At 48.7% G+C, this 14,506-nt stretch overlaps 6 protein-coding genes across 7 annotated transcripts; 4 read left to right on the forward strand and 2 right to left on the reverse strand.

Moving 5' to 3' along the window:
* Window positions 1–341: 341 nt before the first annotated feature.
* Window positions 342–3,251, forward strand: FOXG_09941 (OPT family small oligopeptide transporter; the record flags this gene model as incomplete). The annotated part of the gene is made up of 8 exons (XM_018389171.1): window positions 342–536; window positions 585–1,172; window positions 1,223–1,346; window positions 1,400–1,916; window positions 1,966–2,161; window positions 2,208–2,411; window positions 2,461–2,587; window positions 2,638–3,251. 8 exons carry the CDS (start codon window positions 342–344, stop codon window positions 3,249–3,251), a joined length of 2,565 nt encoding a protein of 854 aa, XP_018247386.1.
* Window positions 3,252–3,532: 281 nt separating this feature from the next.
* Window positions 3,533–4,346, forward strand: FOXG_09942 (uncharacterized protein; the record flags this gene model as incomplete). The annotated part of the gene is made up of 1 exon (XM_018389172.1): window positions 3,533–4,346. The coding sequence occupies exon 1, from the start codon at window positions 3,558–3,560 to the stop codon at window positions 4,344–4,346; it is 789 nt and encodes a 262-aa protein (XP_018247387.1). The 5' UTR covers window positions 3,533–3,557.
* Window positions 4,347–4,762: 416 nt separating this feature from the next.
* FOXG_09943 (primary-amine oxidase) lies at window positions 4,763–7,531 on the forward strand. The gene is made up of 4 exons (XM_018389173.1): window positions 4,763–5,038; window positions 5,086–5,293; window positions 5,343–5,708; window positions 5,759–7,531. The coding sequence occupies exons 1-4, from the start codon at window positions 4,808–4,810 to the stop codon at window positions 7,000–7,002; spliced, it is 2,049 nt and encodes a 682-aa protein (XP_018247388.1). The 5' UTR covers window positions 4,763–4,807; the 3' UTR covers window positions 7,003–7,531.
* On the reverse strand, window positions 5,789–8,644 carry FOXG_09944 (uncharacterized protein). Of its 2 annotated transcripts, XM_018389174.1 has the most exons (5): window positions 8,305–8,644; window positions 8,210–8,246; window positions 7,689–8,154; window positions 7,509–7,639; window positions 5,789–7,460 (listed from the first exon to the last, which is right to left on the reverse strand). In XM_018389174.1, the coding sequence occupies exons 1-5, from the start codon at window positions 8,449–8,451 to the stop codon at window positions 7,090–7,092; spliced, it is 1,152 nt and encodes a 383-aa protein (XP_018247389.1). In that variant the 5' UTR covers window positions 8,452–8,644; the 3' UTR covers window positions 5,789–7,089. The 2 variants fall into 2 exon arrangements, with proteins under 2 accessions (XP_018247389.1, XP_018247390.1); XM_018389175.1 differs by having other exon boundaries at window positions 5,789–7,639.
* Window positions 8,645–11,432: 2,788 nt separating this feature from the next.
* Window positions 11,433–12,425, forward strand: FOXG_09945 (uncharacterized protein; the record flags this gene model as incomplete). The annotated part of the gene is made up of 3 exons (XM_018389176.1): window positions 11,433–11,836; window positions 11,885–11,957; window positions 12,008–12,425. The coding sequence occupies 3 exons, from the start codon at window positions 11,433–11,435 to the stop codon at window positions 12,122–12,124; spliced, it is 594 nt and encodes a 197-aa protein (XP_018247391.1). The 3' UTR covers window positions 12,125–12,425.
* FOXG_09946 (uncharacterized protein) lies at window positions 12,241–14,246 on the reverse strand. Its single transcript, XM_018389177.1, has 3 exons — window positions 14,150–14,246; window positions 12,901–14,094; window positions 12,241–12,843 (listed from the first exon to the last, which is right to left on the reverse strand). The coding sequence occupies exons 1-3, from the start codon at window positions 14,217–14,219 to the stop codon at window positions 12,422–12,424; spliced, it is 1,686 nt and encodes a 561-aa protein (XP_018247392.1). The 5' UTR covers window positions 14,220–14,246; the 3' UTR covers window positions 12,241–12,421.
* Window positions 14,247–14,506: the final 260 nt, after the last annotated feature.

The raw sequence follows: 14,506 nt of genomic DNA on the forward strand, positions 1-14,506 counted from the left end.
CGACTCCTAAAAAGTTCTTTGCAAACAAACCCTGAACATCTGGATACTCTTATCAATCGTATCTCTTAGCTGCCCCGAAAGGTTCCATCGCCGGCCCGACAACCCACACGGCCCCATACGACCTTACCAGGACAAACGCAGGCATCAAGTCCGCGAGTATAGACGATTGTCGTGCGCAATTACTCCATTGAGAACACTCGCCAAGAAAAACGTGCTGCAAGACAACTGGGTCGTGATCGGCCTCGTCCGAACGGGTCTGCAACAACGCCTTTTATAAGATGGTTTCCCAATTTTCCGTCTGTCAAGGCGCATCTACCGATCCATCACAATCTAACACAAGCATGACCTCCAATTCGGAGAAGGCCGTCACAGATAGTGGCATCCAAGCGACAGACAAGCGAGCGGATGTTGCCTCTACTGGATCCCTCAAGGATGAGTCCATGAACGGGAGGGCCCAGATCCTGGGTGCTACGCCCGAGGAAATCATCGAAGCAGAGGAGCATGCGCGTACGATGGACTTGGATGAGACGAGAAGGGTGAGAATACCGAATATTGATCGTTGATATTCTCTAACATCGATCCAGCGCGCTGAAAATTTGATCTACCTTCATGAACATGATCCCAACTTCAGCTCAGAGGCTATCATGCGTATTCAAGCATTCCTCAGCAACGAAGATGTCTTCGCCAATCCTCACAAGCATGAAGATCTCATCTCAGACATCAAGACCGAGATTTCACTCGTCACTATCAATTCACCCTACGCAGAAGTCCGCGCTGTAGTAAGCAACAAGGACGACCCATCGACACCAGCTGGAACTATTCGAGCATGGACCATCGGTCTCTTTTTCGTGATCGTGCAGAGTTTCGTGAACCAGCTGTTCTCAGTGCGACAACCGACTATCCGACTTCAAGCCCCAGTCATTCAGCTCCTCTCGTTTCCGCTCGGTAAAGCTTGGGAGAAATGGCTTCCAGTCGGCGACTTCACGTTGTTTGGCCAAAGGCTACAGCTCAATCCTGGAAAGTTCAACCAAAAGGAGCACATGCTGATCTCAATCATGGCGAATGTCTCGACGAGTTTGCCTCATTCGCGATACATCATTTTCACCAGTTGGTTGAAGAAGTACTTTGATTTGCCATTTGCTGCCGATTTTGGCTTTCAGATCTGCCTCTCGGTGAGTAGAACTGCGAAACAGCTCTCACTGAGTTTTACTAACCGTAATAGCTGGCGATGAACTTGCTAGGCTTCGGTCTTGCTGGGTTGGCGCGACGTTTCCTAGTCTACCCATCCTTCTGTATCTGGCCTCGCTCCCTCGCAACCATCGCCCTCAATCAGAGTCTACACAATGGTAAGTCCTCAGAAGCCGCATATCTAGTGTGCCAAGTTGACTGACCACCGAAGAATCTGGAAACGCAAGCGTGCTTGGTCCCTTCAAGAAAATGTACACCATGTCCCGGTACCGCTTCTTCATGCTCTCCTTCGCCGCCATGTTCGTCTGGTTCTGGTTCCCCGACCTCATCGCTACAGCACTGTCCCTCTTCAACTGGCTTGCGTGGATCTCACCCAATAATTTCACCCTTACAGCCATCACCGGCGTATCTAAGGGCCTTGGATTCAACCCTCTTCCAACCTTTGACTGGAACATTGCCACTTACTATATCGACCCTCTTTTGGTTCCCTTCCATGTCACGGTCAACATGTTCCTCGGTGCCTTGTTGGGTGGAATTACTATCATCGCCATGTACTGGAACAACACCTACAACACTGGATACCTTCCTATTAACACAAATACCATGTTCGATAACACGGGTGCCAAGTACAACGTATCTTCTATCTTGGATGATCGTGGATTACTGGATGCAGAGAAGTATCAGGCTTACAGCCAGGTCTACATCGCAGCCTCATCTATCACGTACTAGTAAGCATCTCCCTTTGGCTGGTAACGCACATGTTACTGACAAGAATAGCATCTACTTCTTTGCCGTTTATAGTGCGATCATCTCCTATGCCGCTCTTTACCACTGGAACGACATCAAGCTTGGTTTTGTGTCGCTTTGGGAAAGCTTCAAGAAGAACAGCAAGATCAACGAGTTCAAGGATGTTCATACAAAGCTAATGGAGCAGTACAAAGAGGTTCCAGAGTGGTGGTACTTGATACTCAACGTAAGTTCTTTAGAGAAGCATAGTGGCAGTGACTAATGCGATATAGATTGTTGGTGTTGCTTTCGGCATTGCTTCTGTAGCAGCCTGGCCCACCAACACCAGTGTCGGCACCGTCTTCTTTGGCCTTGCTCTTGCGATCCTCTTCACTATTCCTACTGGAATCATTTTTGCCACTACTGGCATCGAAGTTGAGTTCAATGTCCTTGCTGAGTTTATTGGAGGAGCATGGCAGCCTGGTAATGCCTTGGCTGTAAGTATCCGACCAACAAGACTCTAATCTTTGCACCTAACATTAGTAGATGAACTTTTTCAAAGGGTTTGGATATGTGACAGTCGCCCACGCCCTCGATTTCGCCAATGATCTGAAGCTCGGTCACTACCTCAAGATTCCTCAGCGACAGACCTTCTGGTGCCAGACTGTGGCCAGTAAGTCTCACCAACAGTATTTACAGCTCAACTCAACTGACCTTCAATAGCTGTTGTCTCCGCCTTTGTTTGCACCGCAGTGATGAATTTCCAGATCCGCAACATCCCCGAAATCTGCCAGCCTACCCAAAAGGATCGCTTCACTTGTCCTGGCGTTGAGTCATACTTCACCGCTGCCGTGCTCTTTGGCTCTCTTGCCCCTCAAAGGGTGTTTGGTGAAGGAGGCATGTACACAGCTCTCCTCGCTGCGTTCCCAGTTGGATTGGCCTTCCCCGTTATCTACTACTACGCGACCCGCAACCTCCCCAAGACGCACTGGCTGACAAAGCTTCATCCCGTCGTTATCTTCAGCGGTGGTCACATCTGGTCTCCCTACAACCTGGCCTATGTCTGGCCGGCTGTCATTCCAGGCTGGATCTCTTGGGTCATCGTCCGGAAGAGATACCTTCAGTTCTGGGGAAAGTACAACTATGTCCTTTCTGCAGCTTGGCAGACTGGCATCGCTCTCGCTGCGGTGGTCATCTTTTTCGCTGTGAGCTACCACGGCGCGTCCATCAATTGGATCGGCAACAGTGCAGACAGTGGTTGTGAAGCTGAGACCTGCACCAGACTCAAAGTTCCCAATGGAACGATTTTTGGTCCTCAGCCCGGAACCTTTGCCTAGATATGCTATTAATAGCCAATTAATTATCTAGTCGCAATTGAATAGAACATGCTCAAATTCTCAAATGCGATAAGTGAGACCAATAACCTCCAGGTAATATTGAATACGTGACCGTGCCGCAGATCCTACATCATCATTCCCCTATTCTAGGCAGACCTCGCTTTAGCGCTTGCACTGCCTGTTCTAATGGCTAGGATTCGGATCCCAACACTGAACCCAAATGCTGTATAAAAATGTCAGGATCTCTTTTGCTTCTAAAAAAAAAGGAAATTTTGACATAACATCGCACTAATAATAATCGCGAAAATGGTTTATCTATCGCCTAGTCAACATGGCGATTGCCTCAAATGCTATCTCGCCACTCCATTCACAGATGAAGAGCTGAAAGCCTTCAAGGCAGCTTTTGAGCTGGGCGCATGCTCCAAATTCGCTCCTCTCATGCAGCTCAAGATTCTCCACGCACCAGAAGATTATCTAGGCAAATCGCATCAATACATTCGCGCAAAAGAAACTGAAGCCGGAAACAAAGATCCATTTGTCGTCGTTGATGATGAAGCCAAGAGCAGAGGCGCAGTCTGGTACATTGACCAGTTCGCTGAAGAAGACCAAGTCGATGATGGGGAGGCTGAGAGCACAGATGTTGTTTTCAAGATTCTCACTCAGACGGAGGCTTTGGCTGTCTCTCACATAAACTACGCCATCGCCAATTCGAGCATTGGTGAAGATCTTGACAATTGCGCGGTGGATCTACCCCTCACCAACGACTTTCATCAACCCGAGTTGAATGACTGCGGTGGCTTGGACTTTGAACAGCAGCAATGGGAGCAAGATGCTTGGGTTATTGCTGAACCTGGAGAATTTGAAGAGAGCACCAATCCTGAGCTGTTGAATAATTTCTCCCCTCCTCCGGAGAAGGTGGCTAGGCTGAAGGACGATGTTGCCGAGTCAATTGGGTTGGTCAGCTCTTGGACAATTCCAAGCAACGCAGAGCCTATTGATCTTGAAGACGGAACTAAGAAAGAGTTCCCAGAGGGAAGTGTTGTTTTGCAGCAGAAGTACAACCCTGAATTTCCATGGCCAGCGGACTCACTCTAGGCGGAACATAGCCCGTCAAGCGGAATGGAGTAGAACACGAGCTTCTCTCTAGATAGGGCTTTATAACCACCAATGATATCTAATTACGCGCTTTAGTTCCGCCCTTAGAGTGATCGTAGCTTATCGCAGATGCTATTTCCCACGATGGCGGAACCGAGCATATCTCAACTAAGATAAGCGGGACAAGCAAAGACGATCTTTCCCCGAAACGCATCTTATCATCAGTCATTCTCAATCCTGCAGGACGCTTTCCCACATACAGAAAGTGCATCCTAGCCGTTGAATGGGTACAACTTCCCAACGCAGCAATTTTTGGAGAATCGTGGTGGGGAGGAATGGGTGAATCATCAACTCCGCACCAAGACGATCAGATCCAGCATTAATGATAAATAGTTAGCAACTTCGTCAACCATTATTTTCATCCGATTAACAACGGTTCTAAGATCATTGGCATTATAATCATGTCTTCTGCTCCCCACCCGCTTTGCCCACTGACGGGCGATGAGATTCAGGCTAGTGCACGCTTGATCGAGAGTGTTTGGCCACAGTCTGTCTCGCTATCTTTTAAGGTTATAACGCTCAGCGAGCCACCGAAGGAGAAGCTTGCACCGTATTTGGAAGCGTTCGACAACGGAACTTCCCCTTCGCCGCTTGAACGTTTGGCTTTTGTTGCATATTATATCCGTGGAACGGTGAGTTGGCCCCCACTTTGTCATCATGCATGATCTGACCGTCACAGGATATTTTCCATGAAGCTATAGTCAACTTGACCACTGGCAGGATCGAGAGCAATGTGAAGCTTGGACCGAATGTTCACGGGAACGTTGACTATGATGAGGCTCAGAGAGTTGAGAAGCTTGCACTTGAGGATCCGCAGGTCTTGGCTGAGCTCGAGAAGCTAAAGTTGCCGGAGGGGACCGTTGTCTGTGCGGATCCCTGGATCTACGGTAAGCCCATTAATACGTGGTGAGATGGAGTAAGAATTGACATGCATAGGGTCCGACGGAGTTGAGGATGATGTCCGTATGTACCAGGTCTTCCTGTACATGCGAGACCCCGCAAACTCTGGCGAAGCTGATTCCAACCACTACGCATTCCCTTTGCCTGTATCGCCGGTCATTGAATGTGTTAACTACAAAGTCATTCGGATTGATGTACTTCCTACTGGCGCTGATAACACTATTAAGCCATTGGCACCTTATCAACCCAAGCCAGCGAATGAGTATATCCCCGAAGCACAAGAGCTCCGAAAGGATCTCAAGCCGCTGCACGTAAGCCAGCCGGAAGGGCCAAGCTTCAATGTGACCCCGGTTGGTGAGACTGGAAACGTTATCTCGTGGCAGAAGTGGACCTTCTTCGTCGGTACGTCCAAGATCTTGTCTTACTCAATGACCCCCAGCTGACATAAATAGGCTTCAATCAGCGCGAAGGCATGGTGTTGTACAACGTCAAGTATGACAACCGTCCCTTGTTCTACAGACTATCCCTGTCAGACATGAGCGTGCCCTACGGTGATCCACGACATCCGTTCCACAAGAAGTCAGCATTTGACTTGGGTGATGCGGGTGCTGGTGCTACAGCCAACAACCTCAAGCTAGGCTGTGATTGTTTAGGCAGCATTCAGTACCTCAGTGGTGTGATCTGCGACGATCAAGGAAGACCGTTGCCAATGGAGAACGTGATCTGTATTCATGAGCAAGATGCTGGTATTGGATGGAAGCACACAAACTACAGAACCGGAAGAGCTGCTGTTGTACGGGCACGGGAGCTTGTCTTGCAGTCCATCATCACGGTTTCGAACTATGAGTATATCCTCATGTTCCTGTTCAACCAAGCAGGAGAGGTCACATATGAAGTCCGCGCTACAGGTATCCTGTCTACACAGCCGATTGACCACGAGCTGGACAAGACAGGAGTACCATTTGGCACCGTTGTACACCCTGGTGTCCTGGCTGGCGTTCATCAGCATATCTTCTCCTTACGAGTTGATCCCATGATTGACGGCCATACGAATCAGCTGGTATACAGCGAAGCCCACAGAATACCTCGTGATCCTCACCTGAACCCTCATGGTATTGGCTACGAAGTCGTGGAGAAGACCATTGACAAGACAGCTGGTTTGGATATCGATTATGACCTTAGTAGGGTCTATAAGATCACCAACCCCAACTCCCTCAACCCTATCAACGGCAAGCCCGTGGGCTACAAGATTATGGCACCGCCTTTCCAGAAGCTCATGGGCGATGAAGACAGCTTCCTGCATAAGCGTGCTGAGTTTGCAGACCATAATATTTATGTCACCACACATCGCGACCGCGAACTGTACGCGGGAGGATGGTACACCAACCAGTCTCGTGGAGGCACAGGCGTGAGAACTTGGGCAGAAAGGAACGAATCACTGACACCGGAGTCTGATATTGTGCTTTGGGTGCAATTCGGTATCAACCACATCCCACGCATCGAAGACTTCCCTGTCATGCCGGTTGAGATTCTCAAGGTGCATCTCAAGCCCGTCAACTTCTTCACTAAGAACCCTGCGCTGGACGTGCCACCTAGCGAGCAGAGCGTGAACCAGAGCACTCTTGTTGAGAACAAGAAGGAAGAGGCTTCCGACAGTTGCGGATGCGATACATCGAATGTTCCTTCAAAGCTGTAGTCTGAGATTCTAGTAAGAGATGCCTCACGTTGCAAAGAGTTATGACATCAATGAAGCAATATTAATATTATTCGTTTACTGAGCCGATTATGGACAAGGCCCTATGCGTTCAACGTGAACTGTCGTTTCTTCTGATATTTGTATCCCATCCAATCCCTCGTTTACTGTCGGTGGAGGCGTTTGATGTCTCCACGGACTGGAAATTGTGATCTCTGTCCCATAACTCCACCCAGCATGGGAAGCCTCAATGTCGTATCCCGCTGGGATATCATCATTCATTACAAATTCGCACACAGAACTTGAGCCGTTCTGTACTGATGCTTTAGTGCCGCGACTGCCCTTGATGCCGTATTCTGGTGATAATGCTGAGTCGACGACTGCGCGCTTGCTTCTGTGAGAAGCAAGAAATGAGGATGGGACAATTTTTCGGAATACGGGTCGCAGCATTGGTAGCGAAACTAGAGGGCGTCAATTGAGATTCGCAATATTGGGTTGGTGTGATATACCCGAAACATTCGCGAGATTACATTCTGCTGCAGCCAAAGACCCGTGATAACCGATCTTGAGGGCGATTTCTTTTGAACTGCCATTGTACTCGAATGAATTATGGATGACAAGAATCGACAAAACACAAACACTGTTGACATGTTAGTCCAGGAAATGAGGTATCACCACGGGGAACACACAGAGCACCAAAGCCAAAGAGGGCCATAACAGCAAGCTTTTGACCAAGCGGAAGATGCATTTTGATGACTTCAATCAGAGGGAGAACAAGAATAACAACATCCAGAACAGCATGCGTAAGACCAGTGGAGAAGAAATAAATATTGCTCGTGACATGGCAGTGGGTAGCTCGTCGGGCGAGATCCCAGTAGGCTGACGTCGGCATACATGACAGTGTCAACAGGAGTATTCGGACGATGAACCATGTGACACAAAGAACGAGGACAGCTTGGATTGCGATGCGCGAACTAGAGTATTTGAAGAGTCGCCAATAAAATGTTAAGATGGCGAATTTGGCGAAGCCGATGCCTATGGTATACGTTAGGCTGCTCAGCCAAATGAGGAGGTATGATCGTTCGAGTCGTTCTTCTTCGGTAAGATGCGACGGGCCATCTTTTAGCGGGCGACCGAGTCCGAAGCCGAAAAGGACTGAGGACGAATTTAGTTATCGCAATTGATGCAGTTCGAGTGGGCATGTTCTTACAGACTAGGTTGTCAATCGAGTACGCGAGAGCTCCAATCTGCGCATCAATTGTCAGCGATCATTCATTCAGTGGCAAAACGTTAAGCATAACGCACAAACGCAACAACCGCCAACCAATCATCAATCCCATAACCCGCCCGCGTGGTCCGTCTCGCCAGCAATCTCAGCACTAGCACCAGCGCAGCAAGCGGCAGGGTAATAAAGATAGAAGCATAGACATTCGGTCTATAATCCGCTTCCATCGTGCATGGTCAAACACTGTAGGCTCACTTGGAGCCTAGAAGAAGAAGAAGAAGAAGAATAAGTTTGGAAGGAAAAGAGAAGGGAAGGGATGGGGAGGGGAGATAAGACGAAAGGACTTGTCTCACATTGAACCAGTCAGCTTGAGCGAATGATTCAAGTGAGGACGCGCTAATGGGCTCGATGATGTTATCCTGGTTGCGCTAAGGGGGAACAGTTCGCGGGGGAAAGGAGATGCCGGTGCGGGGAGGGCTTTAACGTTTGTCCGTTGGTGTTTTTACTGGTGAAGAGGAAACGCTTTGACTTTGTTATGACTGTGGGATTGTCTAAGCTGCTAAGGTCGTTATTAGTGTAAAGATTATTTGTCGGGTCAAGCGGGTTTGACGTTGCCAAGACCTTCGGCACTCGTGCTTAATTTCTAGAAGTTCTGAGCGTTAATGCTGGGCAGTTGCACTCATGCGTGGATTGAGCGCCCTAACAATGGCGCATTAAGGCGCGTCTTCTCTATCAAGGATTGAACAGCTTCTGCATTATTGAACTGGTCCAGTTCATCCACAGTGAGGCTCATCACCCTTCTGGGCAACAAAACATCATCCACTTACCAGATCAACGACATGTCAGATTATCTCGACAAAACAAGCATAGCGTCGCTTTTCAGCTGCAACAGTGCTAAATTGCGCAGAATGCTTGCACTACGACGAGCAAATCACAGCGAAAAGACCTCCCGTATATCCAGGGTAGCTCATTACTGGTGAGGCGCCCAGACAGCTGGAGTTGTTCAGCGCTGACGACACAAAAGAGCCAAACCAATTCAATGCGAAGTACTTCTCAATTTATGAGAAATCATGGATTGACACGTCTATCTAAAGAAGGAGACCTAGCCAGAAACTTGAAATTGTCTAGCTTCCGCGACGAATAGCCTTTTTACATTTTATGTCCCTGGGTTAATTCTCGGAGATGCTTCTAGGAATATCTCATAGGAGGTGGCAACTTGACAACCATTATACAAGGACGAGCTTGTAATTCCAGCTCAGTACACTTTTGTGCATAATATTCATATGTGTTCTTCCCCTTCATGCCTGATGCATGGGCTTCTGGTAACGTTCCGACCTCATACATAAAATAACATAAGGATATTTAATATCATGTATCTTAGGCCATCTCTAGAATAAGAGTTCCCCCACTCGACGAGTGGAAAGCACCATAAGAGAATAAAGATGCTGACTTGAGCAAATACCTCGAGTTGTAAGAATTGTAAACCCCTCAAAGGATAGCGATTGTGAATTCCGCCACGATATTCAGACGGCACCTTGGTCATTGTTGCAGCATAGAAAGCTTCTGCGGTACTTATACTATCCTCCAAGCAATAGTTGAGATCAGAAAAACGCGCAAGCACGTGAGAGATGGACAGTCAGCTTCTATTGTACGGGTAGTTGGTATGCTGCCTGAAGTGTGTTTATGAGAGTGTCATTTTGAGTTGATAGGCCTGATAGCTGATGCTTGCATCACGAACCTTCCCTCGGACAGTCAGCAGCAGGAATAAGTCGAGCAATATTCGTAAAGACAACCATAGGCATGAGCTTAGTAAACCTGGGAGGGGCAAGACTAATCTCAACATGGAACACGCAAGCAAAGCTGAGCTCTGGAGGCGATGGGTGGTAGAAACAAGAACAACGTGAGCTCTTCTGTTCAAGCTCGTCTGGGCTTAGATTCATCACCTCGCTCCTCGTCTTGTTCTACTCTCCAGACAGAAAGTCTATGTACCATGATCACTGGACCCAAATTAATCTGTGGCATAGCTGAAATTGTTGACCGACTTTCTCTCTATTCCAGAGCTGAGGTATTCGAAATCGTATTGGTCGGGATATCAGCCTCAGTATAGTAACCAGGAGGGTCTTTGGCGGATATAATCATCCAGGTTCCCCTCAAAACATGGAGCGTTACCAAAGTCCTATTAGCCGCCAGGTCCGACGATACCGCAGAGAATAGTTCAATAGTAAGACTATTGTCCTGGGGGGCCCTGCTCAGCCTTCCGGAACGCGCGCTAGGAGGGCCTCAAAAATAACAGCTAGCCCGGGCTGCTTGCGTGATTTGCTACTACAATTGAAGTGCCGAATTCGATGAGCATATTATTCAATTCAGAAAGGCTTAGTCCATTCGATACTGGGGGATGGCGCAATCCAAATTGGAAAATGGCCTTATGGTTTGAGACATCTCCGCCCAAAAGCGGTATAGGTAAGCTTCAACGCCGAGCTGAGAACCCCTGCTCGACTGCCAACCACATCAACTATTTGCTCTTTCAATTTCCAATTCGTAATTCAACAGTTGTGGCGGTCTCGGCCCGCACCGCTTAACCTCCCAATTAGTATGTATTGCGAGTCCAGGCTTTATGTCACTGACATGATCATCGTCAACTATACTCGAATCATCGTGAGGTTCTTTGAGCCCATAGTGTATTCAGCTTGCCACCAGAAGTATGCAGCATGACATAGCGTCATGCAGTCCTGTTCACAAGCGCTAAAGGCAATATCACCTCAGCCCCCAGCTTCATCAGGAAGCTTTTGTGTCGTCGGTGAGATTAGAAACACCGCAATATTTGCTCCCGACCTTGCAATGACACGATCTTTGGACCTTCACGGTTAGATTATACCCCTATGGCCCATGAAGCGGCCAGCTGAAAGTAAGACAGAAAGTCTTCAGCAGTGACAGAGCATGCAGACTAAACCATCTGAGGATTGCTTCACCGTCATCTAAGCGCTCGGCGATGAGCGATTCTATGATGGCAGTGCACTCACTCCTTTTGTGATACTTCCAGTGTGTCTTTAGGACCCGACCACTATCTTCGACACATGTGACAAAGTCTATAAAAGCTGCAAGATTCCCCGACCTGGAACACAAAACCATCCTCATCAAACTCACCAGATCTCCTCAAGAACCAACAACAACAACCAACACACTTCCAACAAACTCCAAGCTCATCACAATGGCTTCTACTCTCGCCTTCCCTCAGCAGCAGCAGCAGCAGCAGCAGCCCCAGGGCCTGCCCATCCAGTCCGTCAGCTCCTCCAACATTGACAACAGTCTCCTCAGTGCTCTGGCAACCTATGTCACTACCGGCAGTCACGCTCGCAGCACCACTGAGCAAGAGATCCAGGAGCTTGCCTCTGCTGTTGTTGCCAAGCCTGGCGGCCGAGCTCACCTCGAGTCCCTCATCCAATTCGACTCCTGCCCCGATCACCAGGTCTGGAAGAACCAGGCTTCTGCTAGCGGAACCATCAACATCACCAAGACTAACCTCTCCATCGCTCTCGAAGTTGGCACTCTTGAGTTGAAGTTCTCTGCTTCTGGTGCTGGTTTCTATGTCCCCTGGAGTGGTTCTCTGAACGCGTAAGTGTGAACTACACTTGTAGCGAAGTTAACTAACCGTCATCTTAGCGGTACCCTCTACTACAATGAGTTCAGCCAGCTCACTCCCGGAAATGCCACCTTCAAGCTTTGGGTCAAGGGTGTAAGTACTCAAAGGCGCAACCTCACAGCCGCGATACTGACATGTTACAGCTTGACTTCTATGTTAGCATCTACCGCAACCAGGTCTACATCGGCAACTTCTTCTATCCTAACATTGGCTTTGTCTTCCCTCCTGGCACCATCGATCTCAACGGTACTATTGCCTAAGCGCAACACTAGCCTTGTCAATGCGGCCGATGATCCTCAGGGATCAGAAGCTTGGAAGTGTTGATCATTTCTGCTCGATTCTTTTGTTATCTTGATTTTAGCTAGCTTGTTCGCTCCTTAGTTTGCAATAATCATTTCCGGGCCCAAATCAGCGACTCTCCTTCTGTGATTCTTCTTGCAACAGTTATTGTGGAGTTTCCTGAGTTGATTGACAAGCTGGATCCTATAATAGCTTGGTGACAGGAAATAAGTCAACAAGCATCTACACTAGGTACACCCTTCTATCTGCAATGCGTATCACCCAAGCCGAACCTTTCTCCACATCCTCAAGCACTCCTGTAGGTCCATAGACACTGTTCCCTCCAAAGCCGTAGATGTATCTCGAATCATAGCCACCAATAACGACGCATGTGCAAAGTCAACTTGATCATCTTGAACTGCCTGGTAGTCAGACTGTTTCATACCACCGACATCAGCCCAAGCCTTCCACTTGTCCAGCATCCGGCAAATATTGGCCGCGAACTCCCCGTCTAGAACCATGCGATGTAACATGAAGCCGGCGACATCCTTCACAGTAAGCGAGTCATCCCAATGACCTTTCCCTTGGAGCCATTGTAGGCAATGCTCAGCAACAAGCTTTGTGTCCCACTTGGGGCTGCGTAGGGCTTCCATCATGCGCTGGTCGCGTCTCAGCTGGCTTGTTCTGAGTCTCTCTCGCACTATGGCGTGTCATGTCAGCAATAGACCCGGAGCTGTATAAGATCGGGCTGACTTACTCTCATCCATCCGCTCCTGGTTCTCCTTTTGCATCCGAGCCTGGGCTGCGGCTTGACGCTGAGCAGGAGGCAATAGTGCTTCTGCAGCTATCGCAGCCCGTTGTTCTTGAGACTTTCGCGCAAACTTGTGAATGTCTGTTCCATGATCGTCATGCCTGGTTGCCCATGTTGGTGTCTCAGATTCGTCAACGATGCCTAGAACAACCAACACTCCGCAGGGCACAGTCTCCTTCCGTGCAAAGGACAGAATATCGTCTGGAATTTTATAGTTCCATAGAATAGTTTGACTGGATGTTCCAAAGGCGGTGGCTGCGCTGGAAAACCAGACACCGTCGGATTTGGCAGGCTGAATTCGCAGATGGTCGATGTAGAGGCTTTCTAGGTTCAGGGTCGTCTGGGCGCCATAATGGTCCTGCTCGGTGAGGGCAGTGATAAGTCCTGACATGGAAATCTGACAAGTGATTGCACTCGACTGTGTGAAAGCTTGGTTAGTTCCTGGGCGTGAGTCAGCCTCCCGATCCTTCCCTGTTGTTAGTCCGTCCTCTGAGTTCCGAGCTGAGTGCTCTGGAACCTCCGACACGCTTCCAGGCTTGTTGGCATTGTCTTTCTGAGGTGGTGACGGCAATCGGACCCAGTATGGCGGCAAGTTGGAATAATCTCTTGTGATCCAAGAACTAGACCAGGCAACAGTCAAGGAGAGATTACCATCGGAATCATTCGACGGAGCGATTGTCAGCGCGTCTTGCCGACCTTCGGGAGACATCATCAAACAACATCCTACAGGTGTCCAAAGTCCAGACGATCTCAGTAACTTCCATCCGTGCGGATTCGGGACAGCACCAAGATCGAGAAGGTAACAAACAAGCTCATCGAATGCTACCTCGACTTGAGGTTGGCGTACTTGATCAGCATACTCAACTCGTTGAGTCTTCATACCAATTGAGTGAGTCTTCCAATTGAAGGTGGTCCAGCTACCGCCAGGTATAGAGCTGGGATGACGCGACAGAGTCCAGTATTCCGAGCGATCCTGGAATCTGTCCAGCGGCATGACAGCATAGCGCGGAAGCTCTATCTCGATGACTCTATTGACGATATCACTTCGTGTAAGTGCTGTCAGACGGCTATGCCGCAGCATACGCTTTATCTTGGAAAGCGAGATGAGCGTGGAGAGCGTGTTGTACAGAATTGGGAGAACTGCCGGGGTAGTTAGTCGCTTGGCATGTGGTAGACGTGGGGAATAGCGATATACCTCCCAAGACTGCCAACGGCACACCGATATAGGTGATGATGTCGGTTGGCGACTTGCCATTGTCTGCCATGCTGAAGTCGCGATGATTGTCTCTGTGTCACGAAACATTTCGAAATTGCGAAAGGGGTTTTCAGAGAGTTCAGCTGAAATGAAAAATACCGACTAGGCTGATTCGGGTATGATCTGAAGCTAAGACAGCCACGTACCGATAATGGAATGGTGTCTTTGATTATGCCTTGCAGTAATGGATTTCTAAATATAAAGATAATCCTTCATAGAATCAAAGTGGTCTATCAGGCGTGACTATGAGTATTTGCGTATTAGGCGACGTTACCTGGACGTCGTGTAATGGATATG

This window comes from Fusarium oxysporum, chromosome 11 (genome assembly GCF_000149955.1).
Source record: "Fusarium oxysporum f. sp. lycopersici 4287 chromosome 11, whole genome shotgun sequence".
Taxonomy (NCBI): domain Eukaryota; kingdom Fungi; phylum Ascomycota; class Sordariomycetes; order Hypocreales; family Nectriaceae; genus Fusarium; species Fusarium oxysporum.

What these genes read in the sequence shown, in the direction of transcription:
- FOXG_09943 (XM_018389173.1), top strand. Translation starts at nt 4,808, where the DNA reads ATGTCTTCTGCTCCCCACCCGCTTTGCCCACTGACGGGCGATGAGATT. An exon ending in TGCGGATCCCTGGATCTACG is followed by an intron (nt 5,294 to 5,342) that starts GTAAGCCCATTA and finishes TGACATGCATAG; the next exon opens with GGTCCGACGGAGTTGAGGAT. An exon ending in GAAGTGGACCTTCTTCGTCG is followed by an intron (nt 5,709 to 5,758) that starts GTACGTCCAAGA and finishes TGACATAAATAG; the next exon opens with GCTTCAATCAGCGCGAAGGC.
- FOXG_09944 (XM_018389174.1), bottom strand. Translation starts at nt 8,451, where the DNA reads ATGGAAGCGGATTATAGACCGAATGTCTATGCTTCTATCTTTATTACC. An exon ending in CTCGATTGACAACCTAGTCT is followed by an intron (nt 8,155 to 8,209) that starts GTAAGAACATGC and finishes ATTCGTCCTCAG; the next exon opens with TCCTTTTCGGCTTCGGACTC. An exon ending in CTCTTTGGCTTTGGTGCTCT is followed by an intron (nt 7,640 to 7,688) that starts GTGTGTTCCCCG and finishes ACATGTCAACAG; the next exon opens with TGTTTGTGTTTTGTCGATTC.
- FOXG_09946 (XM_018389177.1), bottom strand. Translation starts at nt 14,219, where the DNA reads ATGGCAGACAATGGCAAGTCGCCAACCGACATCATCACCTATATCGGT. An exon ending in GCCGTTGGCAGTCTTGGGAG is followed by an intron (nt 14,095 to 14,149) that starts GTATATCGCTAT and finishes CTACCCCGGCAG; the next exon opens with TTCTCCCAATTCTGTACAAC. An exon ending in CCAGGAGCGGATGGATGAGA is followed by an intron (nt 12,844 to 12,900) that starts GTAAGTCAGCCC and finishes GACACGCCATAG; the next exon opens with TGCGAGAGAGACTCAGAACA.